General features: G+C 27.5%; 2 protein-coding genes across 2 annotated transcripts; both read left to right on the plus strand.

The window, feature by feature from the left end:
• Positions 1-6675: 6675 nt before the first annotated feature.
• LOC111293615 (cellulose synthase-like protein D3) lies at positions 6676-12811 on the plus strand. Its single transcript, XM_089743252.1, has 4 exons — positions 6676-7100; positions 7923-8831; positions 9575-10382; positions 10580-12811. Exons 2-4 carry the CDS (start codon positions 7963-7965, stop codon positions 12335-12337), a joined length of 3435 nt encoding a protein of 1144 aa, XP_089599378.1. The 5' UTR covers positions 6676-7100; positions 7923-7962; the 3' UTR covers positions 12338-12811.
• Positions 12812-13288: 477 nt separating this feature from the next.
• LOC111293616 (uncharacterized) lies at positions 13289-14318 on the plus strand. Its single transcript, XM_022886430.2, has one exon. The coding sequence runs from the start codon at positions 13404-13406 to the stop codon at positions 14187-14189; it is 786 nt and encodes a 261-aa protein (XP_022742165.2). The 5' UTR covers positions 13289-13403; the 3' UTR covers positions 14190-14318.
• Positions 14319-18758: the final 4440 nt, after the last annotated feature.

Below are 18758 nucleotides of genomic sequence, written 5' to 3' on the forward strand. Positions count from 1 at the left end.
TTTGGGAGTAGTATATTATTTATATATAAAAATATGAACATTAAAAATATTAATAATAATTTATTTAAATATTTTTATAAAATTTTAAATTAATAAATTTATTTTTAAATATATAACTATTATTAATTTATTTAAGTTTAATTTAAATTAATTAAAATTAAAAATATAATTTATGTGAAATTAAACTACTTAAAATTTTAAAATTTTAATTTCAAATGTGTTAAAAATGATTGACTCATATCTAAGGGTGTAATCGAGCCGAGTCGACTCACAATTCAGGGTTCGATACTCGATTCGAGCTCGATCGAGTTTTATTTTTCAAGCTTGAGCTCGATTCGTGATCAAATTCGAGCTACTCGAGCTCGCTCGATTAAGCTCGATTCATATACTCGACAAGAGTTTGATTATTCATGTTCGAACTTGAACTCGAACTCGAACTCGAAATATTTTATTAATTAAAATAATAAAAATATATTTAAATATAAAAGCTCGATTAGGCTCGCGAGCTACTCGAATGGAATATAAGAATACTCGAATTCGGCTCGATCGATAAGTCGAGCTACTCGAGCTCGACTCGATAATAATCGAATCGAATTCGAGTTTTCTTCGAATCGAATCCGAGTAGCTTGCGAGTACTAATGTATCATTTACACCTCTACTCATATCCTTAGTAATTTTTTTTTATAAATTTTAATTTATATGAGAATTTTTATTAGTAAACTTTTTTTATAATTAGACTAAAAAAGTATTAAAAATAATTAATTAAAATACCCTTAACAAAGTTTTAATTTCAAAAATGTTAAAAGTGATTGATTAAAATACCATTAGTAATTTTTTATAAATTTTAATTTAAATGACTTTATTTTTGTTATTAAACTATTTTTTATATATAAATACAATGATTTTTCATATCAAATGAAAATATAAATAGAACAATATTAAAATTTGATGTGCATAGGAATAAAACTATTATATAGAGTTTGTTTCTTTATTTGTTGTAAAAATAATTGTATATGTAATTTATATTGATAAATTAATTAATTAATTAAAGACGATCATAATTAAGCCATTTAAGCATATTTGTTTTTTTTTCAATTTTTGGTTTTAATATATTAACCATATATGTATGTTAATGATTTTATTATTTATATGTTTTATAGGTTGATTATTTGATCATTGATAACATAATTAATTCTTTTTAGTCCATTAGAATAATATTTTCTAATATATAATTTTTACAATTTAGTTGACTTTTATAACAAATTTCTTTTTTGTATTTTTTCCTTTAGAATTTTATAATTATTATTCATAAACAAAAATAATATTAAACCAAATGCAAATCAATTGCACCTCCTCCACCAATAATTAGCACTATTTGATTCATTAAACACTTTAATTAAACTTTTCACTTGTAGAATTAGGTGATTGAGAATGTGGTGGAGCTACTAGTAGCTCAAAAATTGGATTCCATCAAATTGCCATAAGAATATTCATCTTGGTTGAAACAATAATTGATTTAATTTTCTCTTAACTTTTATCTTAATATGCATATATATGATTATTTTATATCTCAAGATTATTTAATTTTTCTTAATTGTATTAAATTGCTCACTTTTTTTAGCTCATTTAAGTTGTTGAACGATCTAACATAAATTATTTTAAGTAAAAAATTATCAAGTGAAGTAAAATTTATTATTTTTGGTAAATTCTTTTAATGTGTGACAAAATTAATTGTAACTATTTTTTTATTGTGTTTATGCCAAAATTACATTCATTTATGGAAAATTATATTGTTAATGCTGCAAATGTAACCATTACAAATTGTACAAGTATTATATAATAAATTTGTTATTTTTAGAATTTGAAATTTCTTAAAAAACATAAAAAGTATTAAGGTTAGGAATTTATTTTATTTTTTAAAATAATGTATTTTAATATTTTATATAATAAAAAATTATGTATAATAAAAATTTTTAATAAAAAAATTAAGCTTTCAATTGATAGAACATACAATTACATTCAATTAATAGAAGCACCAATAAAAGATTATCCTAAGCAGAGAAATGAAATGAAAGATTGATTGATAATGCATAACTCCATCTTCTTCATATGACAAAGAAAGTTTGTGTTATATGATATTGCAATATATATATATATATATATATACACAAATGTATTTATTTTAATTTTTTTAAGGATTAATATGAAACTCTTTTATTAGAAAAATATTGCATACTATTTCGTTTTCCTTTTTATGTCAGTTGAAGAATATTCATTATTGTGTCAAAAATTTTTAAGTTACTATATTAGGTAATATTTGTTCAAAAGAATTGAAATTTATCAAATTAATTATCATTCTTACATTTAATATAAAATATTGTTCTAAACTATAATTTAACTAAACTTAAAGTAATTTAAAGGTATTTATTAGCAAAATTTATTTCATGAATTTTTTATTTAATTATGTATTTAGTATTTCAAATATTTTGAATATAATTTTGAGTTGGATTTTAGTCTTTGGGTTAACGACTAATTAGATTGAGTTAAGTTTTATCATCTATTTTTATTCGTAGTATACTGAATTATTCATTTATGCAATATAGCAAATTTGACCCAATAATTAGTGTATGCTTCTTTTTGTTTAAAAAGTTGAATTAAATCATCCTAAATCTAAATAAAAAAGAAGTATACTTAATTATTTATAATTGTAATTTCACTTTAAAAATACTCTTAAAATTAATTAACTAATTCAACCATAAAAATAATAAAAAAATTTGAAGATGAAGGGAAAAAACTAAAATAATGAACTTTTAAATAGTTAAAAAAGATGAATAAGAGATATTGGATTTCGGTTGAGTTACTATTACAATTTGAATTTGAATTATATTCAATTATTTTAGGTTTTAAATCACTACTAAATTACTAGCTTTTAAAATCAATTAAAATCGAATCAAATTAGTTTTTTTTTGTAAGTATGTGTTTTTTATTATTTTTAATTAAATTAAATTTAAAATGAGTAAAAAATGTATTTATGCTTAATTTGAGTTTTGAATTATTTTAAGTTTGAGTTGATCAATCAATATTACTTTAGCTATACTTTTATGACATCAGTAATAACTTTCAAAATAAAATGAAAACACAACACAATAAAAATTTAAGTGTAAAAGCAATGGAGATACTAATAATAATTTTAGAAAAAAAAATTATATTCAAGTCTTGCATAAATTAAATAATATATCTTTTTTGAGAATTTTAAAAATGTTAATCTAGATCAACGAATTTATAATCGTCAATTTATTGATTAAGTTAGTACTATATGAGTTGAAGGAAACAATTCAAACATTTTATTTATAAGAGATTTCATAGTTCATATTCATTTAGAAACACAACATAAAGTTAAACATTATTTTGGTCATTATGAGCCCTTACAATATTTTTTACTATTTTCAAATGAAAAATTTGATTGGTATAAATAAACAAATATATATATATATAATCATTTTGAATGATGGTAATAAGAATGAAGTAACAATTAAAAATATATTATCTTTTTGTTTAGTAAAAAAAATGTTTTATGAAGAATGCAAATGTAATTATTATGAATTTAATATATTTTTTAAAATTATGTCTATTAAATTTTTATAAATTTTATTTAGTAAATTTGTTCTCATTATTTTTTTCATACATATAAAAAATTGTTACCCAAAATTATATACTTAAATATAAAAACATAAGACAAGGTTTATTACTTCCATTGGTGATAGAACACTTCAAAATTTTTAATTTTTTATGTGCAATTGTACTTTGCTAACAAGTATGAAAACATATATACTAATAATTTAATTAAATCATCAATATCACTTATCTTAATATGTACTATTTTACCATGAACTAAAAAATTTTGAAAAATATCTTATAAATATTGACTTAATATATATTGTATATATTTATTTAATTTAATTTTAATACTTGTATTTGTATAAAAAGTTATAATTTTAACTTATTATTATGTGTTAAACTTTTTTTCTTTCTTTTTTCTACCTTACAAATTATATATTTTAGCATAAATTGTGATTACTTTCTTTTTGGATATGCACAAATCAATAATAATATAGTAGTGGATAATTAATAACTTAATAATTAATCATTGAAAACTTATATTTAATAAGTATAACTAAATAATAATCATCGATAATTTACTAATTAATAATTGATAACTTTTATAAATCAATAATAATATAATAATAAATGTATAATACTTTAATAGTAATCAATTATAATATAATTGTAAATGCATAACAATATAGTACTAAATAAAAAATAACTTAAAAAATAAGTGATAATTTAATAGTTAATTATTAATAACTTAGTAATAAGTCAATAATAACTTAATAATAAATTAATAATAATATAATAGCAAATCAATTTTGGTTTAATAGTAATTAATTGATACTAGTAAATCATAAATAACTTAGAAGTAAATTAATTAATAATTAATTATTTAGTAATTAATTATTTAAAACTTAAAAGTAAATCAATATAACTTAATAGTAAATCACTTATAACATAGTAGTTAATTGGTGATAACTTAATAGTAAATTATGTATAATTTAATATAATCAATAATAATTTGGTAGTGGATTATAATTAATTTAGTGATAAGTAGGTGATGATTTTGTAATAAAAAATAAAAAATTAAGTAATAAACCAATGACAACATATTAGTAAAGGTTTATTAAAAATTTAACTCATGTAATAATGGATCGTGCTAGACCAACATTATTATTTAACGTGTCTTGTCGGCACAACTCATGAAAACTAAGAATATGATCCAACATGGCGAATGGCTAATAGCCTTTATGTGTCATGCCTAGCATAATACTATTCTTCATGCAGTATCGGGCCAAGCACAACCCAATAATAGTTTATTAAATTTGTATCATTTTTTTGGAATTTTTTAAAAATTAGTGAAAAATTTTTTAAACTTGAATAAAATAATAATATTATTATATAAAAAAATTATCTCATATATTATCAACTGACTTTTTATTTCATATTTTTATAATTATAAATGTATAACAACATATTAGTAAATCAATGATAGGTTAATAAAAAAGTGATAATTTATTGGTTAATAGTTGATAACTTAATAGTAAATTAATGATAGCTTAATAATAAATTAGTGATAATTTAAAAGTAAATTAAATTTAGTTTAATAGTAATTAATTGATAAATTTAGTAGTAAATAAAAAATAACTTGATGGTAAATTAATGATAATTTAGTAGTTAATCGTTATAAACTTAAAAGTAAATTAATAGCAATAGTTAATCATAAATAATTTAATAGTTAATAAATGATGATTTAATAATATATCATGAATAATTTAATATAAATCACTAATAACATGATAATGAATTATGGTTAATTTAATAATAAATCTACGATGATTTTGTAGTAAATAATTAAAAATTTAGTAGTAAATCAATATAACGTAATAGTAAATGCATAATAACATAATAGTAAATCATTGATAATTTAGATATAAATTATTGATAATTTAGTATAAATCACTAATAACTTAGTTATATATCAGTGATAAATTTAATACTAAATTTGTTAATCATTGACAACTTTATAATAAATCATTGATAAATTAATAGTAAATAAATTATAACTTTAAAACAAATAATCAGTAAGTTAATAATAAATCATCAACAATTTAGTTATAAATTAGTCATAACTTAATAGTAAATTATTCATAAATTAATAGTAAATAAATATTAATTTAGTAGTATATAATTGATAACTTAATAGTAAATTACTGATAACATAATAATAAACTAATGATAACTTAATTGTCAATTATTAATAAATTTTTTATAATTGAAATTGTTAAGAATTAAATTTTGGTTACTAATAGAAATGTGGCTAGAAATTTTATCTTGATAGACTAAGATAAGCTTACCATAAACCTATTCAATAAAAAATTTATGAAAAAAATTTTAAATTTAAATAAAATAATAATATTATTATATAAAAAAATTATTTTATACTAAAATTGAATTCACATTTTCTTACAAGAATTCATTATTAATTATATGATAATACAAATTTTATTAATAATTAATAAAGGTATATCATAAGTTACCAAAATGTTACTAAATTTACATCAAAAGTTAACTAAAATTTTATAAAAAATTACAAAAATTGTATAAATGGTTTTCGAAATTATATCATAAGTTATCAAAATATTGTGAAAGATACCAAAATTTTATAAAAAATAATCAAAATTCAAATTATATGAAAGTTATCAAATTTTACTTATATTATATCAAAATCAAAATTAAATTATTAATATTTATTATTATAAAAAATAATTTATTAAAATAAATTTTTAAAAATAAAAATTATAAATGCATTATGCACGCGTAAAAAATTAGCTCCATCATAAGCGTTTTCATTTCATTTGTCTAAAATGGAACGGAAAAGTTTTCCATTTCCCCAAAATCCCCATAAAACCCTCCCTCTTAATTTTAGTCCAATAACCAATTGTAAGAAAGAAACCAACCTTTTCTCCATCTTGTCCAAAACAAACAGTACCAAAAAAAAAAAAAAAAGAAAAGAAAACCGAATCCCACGCTCATAAAAGTAAGGAGGCAATTGCTTTCATAGCCGGTTCACTTGTTCTCATCTTCTTTACTCCACTTCTCAATTAAAACCCGCTGACAAAGAAGCTTCTCTTTTTATTACAAAACCCAACTCAGCCAAAGCTATTTGCAAAAAAACCTGCTCTGTTTTTTTTTTTTTTTTTGGACATAAAAGAACCATAAAGTCCACAAATCGTGATGTCTTGGTGCTTGTAGTTTTTGCATCTTACGACTTTGGGTTTTTTTTTTTTTTTTATTCTTACAAGTTTTAACAGATGACGGTTGGAGACCAACAACAGAGGAACATAGAAAAAAAGAGCTTGAATAATTCAGATTTTTAAGAGGTTCTCAAATAAGGCTTTGTCAAGAACTCAAGATCGGACAAAGAAAGGGATCTAAAAGAAATCCTTTTTAAGGACTTCAGTTTTTTATAAGTAGACAGAAGTAAAAAGGTGAACACTTTATGTTGGTTGCTAATGCTAAGCCAAGATCTGTTTTTTCTTTTTTCTGGACATGTTTAAATCTTTTCATCCTTCAAGATAAACTGGGTTTTTGGCTTCTTGGGGTCTCTTGTTTGGTTGATGGGAAAATGTGGGATCAAGAGAGTGAAAAAAATGAGGTTTTGGATAAAGGGTATCTTTTGATTTGGGTTTTTAGAGTTACCTTTTGGCTATTTAGTGTTTTGCTGCTTGGATTTTTTTTTTTTTTTTGTGGGGATTGAAGTTTAGATTTAGTTTTGAGGTAAAGTTATTTGTCTTTGTTTACTTCCTTGTTTCTTTGATTTTCTATGTGCAGATTGGGTGTCATGTGAGATGTTTTTAGTGTTGTAGATGAAAGGAAGGATTTTTTTTTGTTTGGTTGCTAAGAAACTATGGGAAACCTTTGAGAGTTTTTCAATTGTCGTCCTTAGTAAAAACGATTTACACATCTGAGTCCATTTCTTGTTTTAGTTTCTTTCTCTTGGCAGCTAAAATTCTTATTGTACTGTTTAGGAACGATCTGTTATTGTATAGCAAGTTCTTCGATTTTTATTTGCAGATTTTGACTTGATTTGAACTTAAAGCCATATGATTTATTTATATCTTTTGTACCAACTGTTGGAGTGTCCAAGTCATGGGTGATTTTTAAGTTTGCTTTTCTGTTGATATTGGCAATCAAATAGAGGATCAGATTGTAGTTTGCAGTATATGATTCTTTACAATGCTTGAGTATCTATTGTGAAATCTCTAGTAGTGCTTCAAGTGATGATATTTTCTTTTTTTATGCAAATTCAGGATCTCGAGATCTAAGATAATTCTCTGGTGGTGCTAAAACATGGCATCCAAGTCTTTTAAAGGAAGCCGATCGTCTCTATCGGTTTCCTCTGATGCAGCAGAGTCACATAAGCCTCCAATACCTCCAACTGTGACATTTGGGCGGAGAACTTCCTCAGGTCGTTATGTGAGCTATTCAAGGGATGATCTCGATAGTGAGCTTGGTAGTGGTGAGTTCATGAACTATACAGTGCATATACCACCCACCCCTGACAACCAACCCATGGACCCTTCTATTTCTCAGAAGGTTGAAGAGCAATACGTGTCGAATTCACTGTTTACTGGTGGATTCAATAGTGTTACACGAGCTCATCTTATGGACAAAGTGATTGATTCTGAGGCAAACCATCCCCAGATGGCTGGTGCAAAAGGATCTTCATGTGCAATTCATGGGTGTGATGCAAAGGTGATGAGTGATGAGCGTGGTTCGGATATTCTCCCTTGTGAGTGTGATTTCAAAATTTGTCGGGATTGTTACATTGATGCTGTGAAATCTGGGGGTGGAATATGCCCTGGATGTAAGGAGCCATACAAGAACACAGATCTGGATGAAACAGCTGTGGATATTAATTCCAGGCCACTTCCACTTCCTCCACCTGGTTCAATGTCCAAAATGGAGAGGAGGTTGTCTTTAATGAAGTCGACGAAATCAGTGCTGATGAGGAGTCAAACGGGAGATTTTGATCACAATCGTTGGCTGTTTGAGACTAGAGGCACTTATGGTTATGGGAATGCCATATGGCCAAAGGATGGTAATCTAGGAAATGGAAAAGATGATGAAGCTGTTGAGCCAACAGAGTTGGTGAGCAAACCATGGAGGCCACTTACTCGGAAGTTAAAAATACCAGCAGCTGTTCTCAGCCCATACCGGTATATTCTCCATTTCTAGATCCCTCCACATGTTATATATCTCCTCTATGTTTTTAGATTTTACATTGACTCCTTTGAAAAATCTGAGCTTTTATTTTGCTACATTTCTGTCCAAGCTAGGCGGTAATGAGAATTACCTGCAAAATGACATGCATATGCACGGTAGCTTTACATAATTGCACAAACTTACTAATAAAACTAGGAAGGTGACAAATATGTTAATCCTGTCTCTTCTTTTTGTTTCATTTACCCTTTGCCCTTTGCCCTTTACCCTTTACCCTTTCTTTTTCTTTTTTTTTTTCTTTTTAAATTAAATCTGCATATGATTGGGTCTGCTGGTTTATGAGGTTTAACTTTTATATTATTTTCTAAATTTTCTTATTATTAAATTGCTTATAAATTTAAAAAGCAAAAAAAATCACTTATATATGCTTCAAAATTGAAACTTAAAAAATTTATTAGTAATATTTATTCATGTACAAGGTATGTGTAATCGTGTGTTAGTCCTTAAAAAAATCAGAATAGAGCCCAGGTCACTGGTAGATTTTTTAGACACTATAACAGCCTCCCATTGGAAGTTTTACCTGCTTGGTTGGCTGTTGCAACAGCTCGTCTAAGTTTTGTTTGATAAGAAATGGACCATTTCCATTTCTACTTTAGAGCTTTTCATGTCTTTGTTGTTGGTAACATTATGAGTTTCATCATTACCTTAACTTTGCTTTCCGTTTCACGTATGCTTGCAGGCTTCTAATTTTTTTGCGAGTTGTTGTTCTTGCGTTGTTTTTGGCTTGGAGGGTCAACCATCCAAATAATGATGCAATTTGGTTATGGGGAATGTCTGTGGTTTGTGAAATTTGGTTTGCTTTCTCATGGCTTCTTGACCAACTGCCCAAGCTCTGCCCTATCAATCGAGCTACAGACCTTAATGTGTTGAAGGACAAATTTGAAACACCGAGCCTTAGCAACCCTACTGGAAAATCTGACCTTCCAGGCATTGATGTCTTTGTCTCTACTGCAGATCCAGAGAAAGAACCACCTCTTGTCACCGCAAACACTATCTTGTCAATTCTAGCTGCAGATTACCCTGTTGAAAAACTTGCTTGTTATGTTTCTGATGATGGAGGAGCACTTTTAACGTTTGAGGCCATGGCTGAAGCAGCAAGTTTTGCTAATATATGGGTTCCATTTTGCCGTAAACATGATATCGAACCCAGGAATCCTGAATCTTACTTCAGTCTGAAGAGGGATCCTTACAAGAATAAAGTCAAACCAGATTTTGTCAAGGACCGCCGACGAGTTAAACGTGAGTATGATGAATTCAAGGTTCGCATCAATAGTTTGCCAGACTCCATCCGCCGTAGGTCTGATGCCTATCACGCAAGGGAAGAAATCAAGGCAATGAAGCTTCAGAGACAGAACAGGGAAGATGAGCCTGTAGAGATTGTGAAGATACCAAAAGCGACGTGGATGGCTGATGGTACTCATTGGCCAGGGACTTGGTTGAATCCAACAACTGAGCACTCTCGGGGTGACCATGCTGGTATAATACAGGTATATATTTTCAGAATATACTAATAATCACATTTTCAACTAGTAGATTGTATGAACATATTTTCATCCTTTATTGTTCTGGATTGGTAATAATGAGTTTTAAGAGGTTTTCCATTGATGGAAAAGTAAGGTCAAGATAAGCTGATAATTTGAAGCTGACATTTCTTGTTTTAATTTCTTAAATTTTGATTGCATAGGTGATGTTGAAACCTCCCAGCGATGAACCATTGCATGGAACTGCTGATGATAGGCTCATTGATCTCACTGATGTTGATATTCGTCTCCCACTGCTTGTTTATGTTTCTCGTGAGAAGCGCCCAGGCTATGATCACAATAAGAAGGCAGGTGCCATGAATGCCCTGGTTCGGGCATCTGCAATTATGTCAAATGGCCCATTTATCCTGAACCTTGACTGCGATCACTATATCTACAACTCTCAGGCAATGAGGGAAGGCATGTGCTTCATGATGGATCGAGGAGGTGACCGCATTTGTTATGTCCAGTTCCCTCAGAGGTTTGAGGGGATTGACCCGTCTGATCGATATGCCAATCATAATACTGTTTTCTTTGATGTGAACATGCGAGCCCTTGATGGTCTTATGGGCCCTGTCTATGTTGGAACTGGATGCCTCTTTCGAAGAATTGCCCTTTATGGCTTTGACCCACCTCGATCGAAAGAACACCATCCTGGTTGCTGCAGTTGCTGCTTTTTTGGTCGTAAGAATAAACATTCCTCAATGGCACACACCCCAGAGGAAAATCGTGCTCTGAGAATGGGCGATTCTGATGATGAGGAGATGAACCTCTCGCTGCTTCCTAAGAGGTTTGGGAACTCAACATTTCTCATTGATTCAATTCCAGTGGCAGAGTTTCAAGGTCGTCCCCTTGCAGATCATCCGGCGGTGAAGAATGGGCGCCCTCCTGGTGCCCTCACCATTCCTCGTGAACTTCTTGATGCCTCAACTGTTGCGGAGGCAATCAGTGTCATTTCATGCTGGTATGAGGACAAGACCGAGTGGGGACACCGTGTTGGGTGGATTTATGGGTCTGTTACTGAAGATGTGGTCACTGGCTATAGAATGCACAACAGAGGATGGAAATCAGTTTATTGTGTGACCAAGCGTGATGCTTTCCGTGGAACTGCTCCGATCAATCTCACCGATAGGCTTCACCAAGTCCTGCGTTGGGCTACTGGTTCTGTTGAGATTTTCTTTTCCCGTAACAATGCCCTCCTTGCCAGTCCAAGAATGAAGTTGCTGCAGAGGATTGCATATCTTAATGTTGGAATCTATCCCTTCACCTCCATTTTCCTGATTGTCTACTGTTTCCTCCCTGCACTTTCGCTGTTCTCTGGCCAGTTCATTGTCCAGACCCTCAATGTCACTTTCCTTACTTACCTCCTCATCATTACAGTGACTCTTTGTTTGCTAGCTGTGCTTGAAATTAAGTGGTCTGACATTGAGTTAGAAGAATGGTGGAGAAATGAGCAGTTTTGGTTGATTGGGGGTACAAGTGCACATCTAGCTGCTGTGCTTCAGGGGCTGTTGAAAGTGATTGCTGGGATTGAGATTTCTTTCACCTTGACATCAAAATCAGCAGGAGATGATGTGGATGATGAGTTTGCTGATCTCTACATTGTTAAATGGACGTCCTTGATGATACCACCAATCACGATCATGATGGTCAACTTAATAGCAATAGCAGTAGGGTTTAGCCGAACAATTTACAGTGTTATTCCACAGTGGAGCCGTCTGCTAGGTGGAGTTTTCTTCAGTTTCTGGGTTTTGGCTCATCTCTATCCTTTTGCTAAAGGGCTTATGGGAAGAAGAGGGAGCACACCTACCATTGTTTTTGTGTGGTCAGGTCTTATTGCCATCACCATATCGCTCCTTTGGGTGGCAATCAATCCCCCATCTGGTACTAACCAAATTGGAGGCTCATTCCAGTTCCCTTGATAGGACATTCTTTATGTTAAGGTGAATCAGTTCAATTATATATTCCTTTATTTATTCTTTTTCCGTACAAGCTGCTTATGCTGGTGAAAAAACTAGGAATGTTCTATGTGCCCATTGGAATATACTTGAGCACTAACTTGCAGCAATTTTAGTGAGGTTGGATGGGATCCAGCGAATGAACTCTGGTTTCCCTACTGTTTTTTCCTTACTGTGATGTTTTACATGGATTACTCCGTAGTACCTCGTATTTTTTTTGTAATGGATGACCATCTTTCTGCTTAGATGCATTCTTTTTGTAGCTTTGATTGAATGACGATCAAAACCAAGAACAACTGCTGTTCATCCGAAAAAAAAGCATAGTATCGTAATGATATTTATTCATTTTCCAAACTACAGGTTTCCAGACCTTTGTGTAAACCTAGAGATGACAAACAGATTTTTTTCTCATTTTTTCTTACCTGAATTTATATGTGCATTACTTTGATCCCCATTGTCTATTAAGTTCTAATTCTGACAGAACTATGTACCTATCCTGTCACTATTAGTTTGGTAGATACGTGCAATTAGCTGCCTTCCATTCGTAATTTTGCTACCGTATTCCATATTTTCCATTCACAGGTACCCGATTGTTTCATGGTTTCTAAGTTTAATGGCTCAAATTTGTACACCACTGCAATGTTTTCCAGGATACTAGATGAAAATAAATCAACTACCTACTTCAATCAACTTACATAATAAATTTATCCTTTAATAGGGTCGAGCTTATGAAATCTTCGGAACATGCAATAGAGAATTAATTCTCAATTGGATTATGCAGTTATCGAGGTGATATTTATCTAGTCTAGCGTTTAAATTCGAACATCTACTACTTTTTTTTTTTTGTTTTTTACTTTTAAATTGTGGCTTCTTTTGTAAAAAAAAATTAAAATTAATGATTAAAAATGGCAGGTTCTTTTTGAACAACAAAGACTTCTTACATACAAATTACAATGTAATCCTAACCCTGGCCTTAGAAAACTCCTAGATCAACACGCAGGAAGAGTGAGGTCAGTGGTTGAGGTAGCACATGAGCATGTCCCAGCTAACCTCGATTCCTCGAATTAACCATCCTCCATTTATAACATCTCTAGAAAATCCCAAAAAAAAAATTTCATCAGCTGATCGCCACATAATAACCAAGCTGATGGCAACTTACATAATCACCTTGGTTCTTCTTCTCATGTTATTCTTCCAATCAACAACTTCTACAAACATTCCTCCAAAGGATCAAGACCTCCGCGTCGCCATTGAAGAAATGCAGAAGGCTAACTACTTCACCTTTGTCATGCTGATCAACAAGTCTCCCTTTGATCGAAAATTTCTTGGAAAGGTCACTTTCTTGATGCCTAATGATCGGATGTTGTCAAAAACCATAATTCCACAAAATGCAGTTTCTAGCTTCTTGCATAGCCATTCAATCCCTTCTCCTTTGTTTTTTGAGCATCTTCAATATATTCCAATAGGTTCGATTCTTCCCAGTTCAATGCCTGAGTACGTGCTCAATATTTCAAGTGGTGGTGGCAGGAGAAGTCCCTTCCTCAACAATGTGAGAATCATCAGCCCAAACATATGCACCGCAGGATCTTCCATCCGGTGTCATGGCGTTGATGGGGTCTTGAGCAAAGTAAAGTCGCCAGGAAGTAGCATATTATCTCTACCTACTTGCTCTAACAACAAAGATTCTGTAGCATCAGCCTCCCCAGTGGCGTCAGCACCGTCAACAGTTCCATTGCTTCCTTTCCGCAATGATTTTCCCGTGCCTGCCCCCCAACCAGCTGACAATTGCCAACATAATTCAGAATCTTCACAGTAAACTGTTGAAATTTATGGGGACTGTTTCGGTGGTTTCAATGATTAGTGTTTCCATTTGAAAGTTTATAAATATTTGATAAACTTGCTAACTATATGGTTATTTAAAATTGTACATGTGCTTATCATTTGCTGATCCCGAAATTTTTTGAAGTGTCTATTTATTATATAAATAAAAAAGTTATTAATAAATTTATTAATTTTATCGATAAAAAAATATTTTAAAAAATATTATTGAGAGAAAGAAATTTTTTATTAATAAATTTAATTTTTTTTAATTTATTAATATACCCAAGTTGCATATACATAAATTTGTTGTGGTTTTTATTTTTTTTTATTTATTATAAATTAATTTTAAGTTGAATGATTAATAATTTGCACAATTATTATAAGATAAAGTCATTTTTAATATGTTTTATTTGAAATGTTCAAACTCTTTATTAATAATTTATTAATTTTATCAACAAAAAAATCGTTTAAGAAATATTCAAAATTTTTGAAGTGTCATTAAATCACATTAAAAATGATTTTGCCTTATACTAATGATGTAAATTATTAATCATTTAATTTAAAATCAATCGATAATAAATAAAAAAAATTCAAAATCACAGCAAATCTATGTATATACAACTTAGATAAATTACTTCCATGATCTCTAAATTCTGAGATAATATCGTTTTAATATCTAAATTTTAAAAAATAATATATTATAATAAAACGGTCCTTTCAGTAATAAAACCGCTATTGCAGCCTTAAATGCAATTTTAAAAAGTAAATGTCAGTCCCCAACTCATAATCAAGTCAAAGATAAAATTACCAAAAAGAGTTGTGATGAAAATTTTTTACTCAATACTAATGATTTTGATAATTATATAAAAACTAAATTATTTTTTTCCTTTAATTTTGTTAATAAATATTTTTAGATTCAATTTTAAAATTAATAAAAAAAATCTATTTTTAAAAATGAAAATTACTCATTTTTCTTCAAATTTATTTATTGTTTGTTTAAAGTATACAATTAGGCTATATATCATCATAAAATATTTCATCAGGTATTTTATTTATTTTTACAATATTTCATTATCACAAAATATTTATTCAAAAATAAAAAATTTTTAGTTGTAAAATATTAGTTGCAATTTTCAATGAAATATTATAAGTTTCACATTATTACTTAATAATAGAAAATTACAAATTTAATTATTTTAATTATGATTAGAGATTTTCATGAATCAAACAAAACTTGGATGATACTTTCAAAATCTCACTTAAGGTCCAGTTTCATTCATTTATTTAAAACCCGAATAGGCCATTTTACTATTAAAAATTAAAAAATATTTTTATATTAATATATTATTATTATTTTTTAATATATTTTAAAAAAATTAAATAAAATATTTTATTGATAAAATAGTAATCTATTGAATCTAGTCTAGGCTTTAAAAAATTCAAAATTGAATTTGAATCGAGCTTAATTTATGAATTTGATTGATAACTCAATTTTTGGATAACTCTAATTGCAACTTAACAAATTTTTTCTTTTAAAATAAATTAATTGATTAAAAAATTAACACAAAAAAATAACAATAAAGATACATAAGAATTAATATCCATAAAAATAAATAAAAAAATTTATCAAACTTTTATTTGTATTATAATATTTTATCACTTAATCTTAAACTTATAATATTATCAATATCTTATCCTACTTTGTAATTTTCATTTACGATTCAGTTTGATTGACGAAAGAAGTATTTCATTACGATTATCAAAATTACATTTTAAGAATCTAAAGATATTCACTTTAAAAGGATCGTGAAATTAATTCATCCGTACAACTTACATTCATACATGTACAATTATCTTGGAAGAAACTATTTTTTGTTGTTTCATTTTATCTCATAAACTCAATTATTTAATGCAAATACATTTGTTTTTGAAATAAAATAAAGATTTCATTTATTGAAGTTGGTAACCAAGCTCAGTTAGCTTACGTGTCACCATGTTCACAGAACGCATTGTGTGTGACATCACATCAAACATGATTGGAACAGAGACAGCTTCAGTTTAGCTGCCTTGATAATCATACCAATGGGCGACGTGTCTAAATTTGAAGCTGCATATCATTAAAAGAACGGCATACCTGTTTGATCCAGCTGTTTGCATCTGTCATATGCCCACCCTGTTCGAAATTTATATGCATTCGCCTCCAAATATTTTCAGCGTGTATACAGTCCTTTAGAGTATGACTCATCTGCCCTTCCGTGTCCACAACAGATTCTGTTTAGCGATGTTAATTTTATTTATATTTAATAAAAAAATTAATTTTTTTATTCTAATACAAATACAAATAAAAATAAAAATTATATTATAAATATAAAAATAATAATTTATATTATTTTAAATTTTTATTAAATATTAAAATGAAGATATATAACATTCATCCTGAACTCGTATCTTGTATATATATTTATATATTTTTAATAAATAAAATTTTTATTAAATAATATAAATTATTTTTTTAAAATAATTAAAATTAATATATTTTTTTGAAAAAATATTAATATATATTTATAAAAAATTATTTAAATATACAAAATCAAAATAAAAAATCTAAAAAAATATTTTTTTATTTTTATTTTTTTAAATTATAAGAATAAAAATTACTCATATTTATTAAATATTCATGAAAATAAGGATAAAAATAAATTTAAAATATTCATAAAGATTGATATAACATAAAAATTTGGAGATGAAAATAAATTCCGCTTTGATTCTTCATCAATTAGCTCTTCCACCAAACTATTTTCTCCTATGTCATTCCTCAATAATTTTATTTTCATTAGTTTTGGTCAAAACATCATCAAAATTGAAATTGGAAAAAAATCCAACACTCACCTATATTTCAGTGATAAATTTCAATGGAATCAAAATATAATAACAAAATTCGACATTCACCTATAGTAGATTGGAAAATTAATCTTTTATCCTAAAAAAAATTAAATTAAATTGATCATCATATCAAAACATAGATAAAAACGTCAAGGTGAACTTGTGGGAGTTGATGATGTAGGGAACTCTAAAATTAATGTATAAAGCTCATGTGCTATTGATGGTTGGGGTTAGGTAGTGTTCGAGCAAGCCATTGTTTGATATTTAGTTGGATCCTGGTTCCTAAGGATGGTGATGGAACGTAGGTTACGAGGCTGCAGTTGACTTACTCTTCTTGTCGGTATCTTATTTTTATTATTATTATTTTTTTAGTTTATATTCTATGTATACGACACTTCATTCATTCATAAATTTTAAAATTAGAGAAATATTAAATTTTATTTAATTGAACATAAATAATTATTGAATTTAATTTCCATTTAGCTTATCTTTTAAGGACTTTCAATTTTTAAATTTATGAATAAATTATGTGGCTATGATGTATTAACAGTGTATAAGATTTATATATTAATAATGTATTAAATATAAATTTAAAATTTTTTAAAATAAAAAAGTTTATAATTTAATATAAAAAAAATACTATGATTTGAATATCAAATTTATTGAATGTTAAGCTAATTATTAAATTCATTATTTATCTTTGGATTTTAGTTTATTTTTTATGTTTTTCACTTTCTATTAAAAAACAACTAATATCTAAAAATATCAATAAAACCAAATCTTAATTATTAAGATGGAGCTGTAAATAATTTTGGATATTGGTATTTATAAATAATTTATCATGATGTTATTTGATATTGGAGATAACCTTTGACATTGAGAGCAGCCGTAATTTACTTATCTCAGATTTATTTGTTAAAAATGGTTGAATTTTCTTAAGCATTTTTTTAGAAAGCCATAAGTTAAAATCTTCATAACCTCAAATATAAAAAATAAATTGTACAGAGATGAATGCTGTAGGTTTATATTATCATTTTTTTTCTATTTTATTCCATGTTTAATTTGTAAATTGAAACATCCATATGCTGCCAAGTGTTAATGATTATTGATTGAGTTTATAAAATTCAAATATTTTATTTGCAAGACTTCGATTTAAGTTTTATTATTAATAATTTTTTTAAATAAATAATCTATAAATTCAATATTAGTTATTTTAAGTCCTACGATTTGCCCTAATCAACTTTGGAATGAAAAAGTTTCCTCTCATCTCAAAATTTTTTATCAAAAAAATCCATATACCAATGGAATGAACTGTTTTTTTTTTTTTTTTTTTTTCTTTTTATGAATAATAGGAGAACTTTGCACATTAGTTTTTTGATCAATGGGATTCATATAATTATAATTGAATTAGATGCTCGAGTGGAATGATTGAAACCAATAGTTTAAAAAAAAAAGATTCAAATGTTCATTCAATAATAATTAAATTAAATATTCGAGTTCATTATATTATTTTTAATTTTGAACATAAAAAAAATTATTAAATTAAATGAAAATTAATTAAATTCCTAGTACAACACATTAACTTTTAATAAGAAAAAAGAAAGCTGAATTTCTTTTCATGGAGAAAGAATTTAATTTTTAACAATAATAGTCTTAAATGATTTTAAAAAAATACAATTAA

Source organism: Durio zibethinus, chromosome 14 (assembly GCF_047325235.1).
Source record: "Durio zibethinus cultivar Kanyao isolate XHJ-2024 chromosome 14, ASM4732523v1, whole genome shotgun sequence".
NCBI lineage: Eukaryota > Viridiplantae > Streptophyta > Magnoliopsida > Malvales > Malvaceae > Durio > Durio zibethinus.

Coding starts and splice junctions, on each gene's coding strand:
- LOC111293615 (XM_089743252.1), top strand. CDS start 7,963: ATGGCATCCAAGTCTTTTAAAGGAAGCCGATCGTCTCTATCGGTTTCC. Junction 8,832..9,574: donor GCTGTTCTCAGCCCATACCG/GTATATTCTCCA, acceptor GTATGCTTGCAG/GCTTCTAATTTTTTTGCGAG. Junction 10,383..10,579: donor ACCATGCTGGTATAATACAG/GTATATATTTTC, acceptor TTGATTGCATAG/GTGATGTTGAAACCTCCCAG.
- LOC111293616 (XM_022886430.2), top strand. CDS start 13,404: ATGAGCATGTCCCAGCTAACCTCGATTCCTCGAATTAACCATCCTCCA.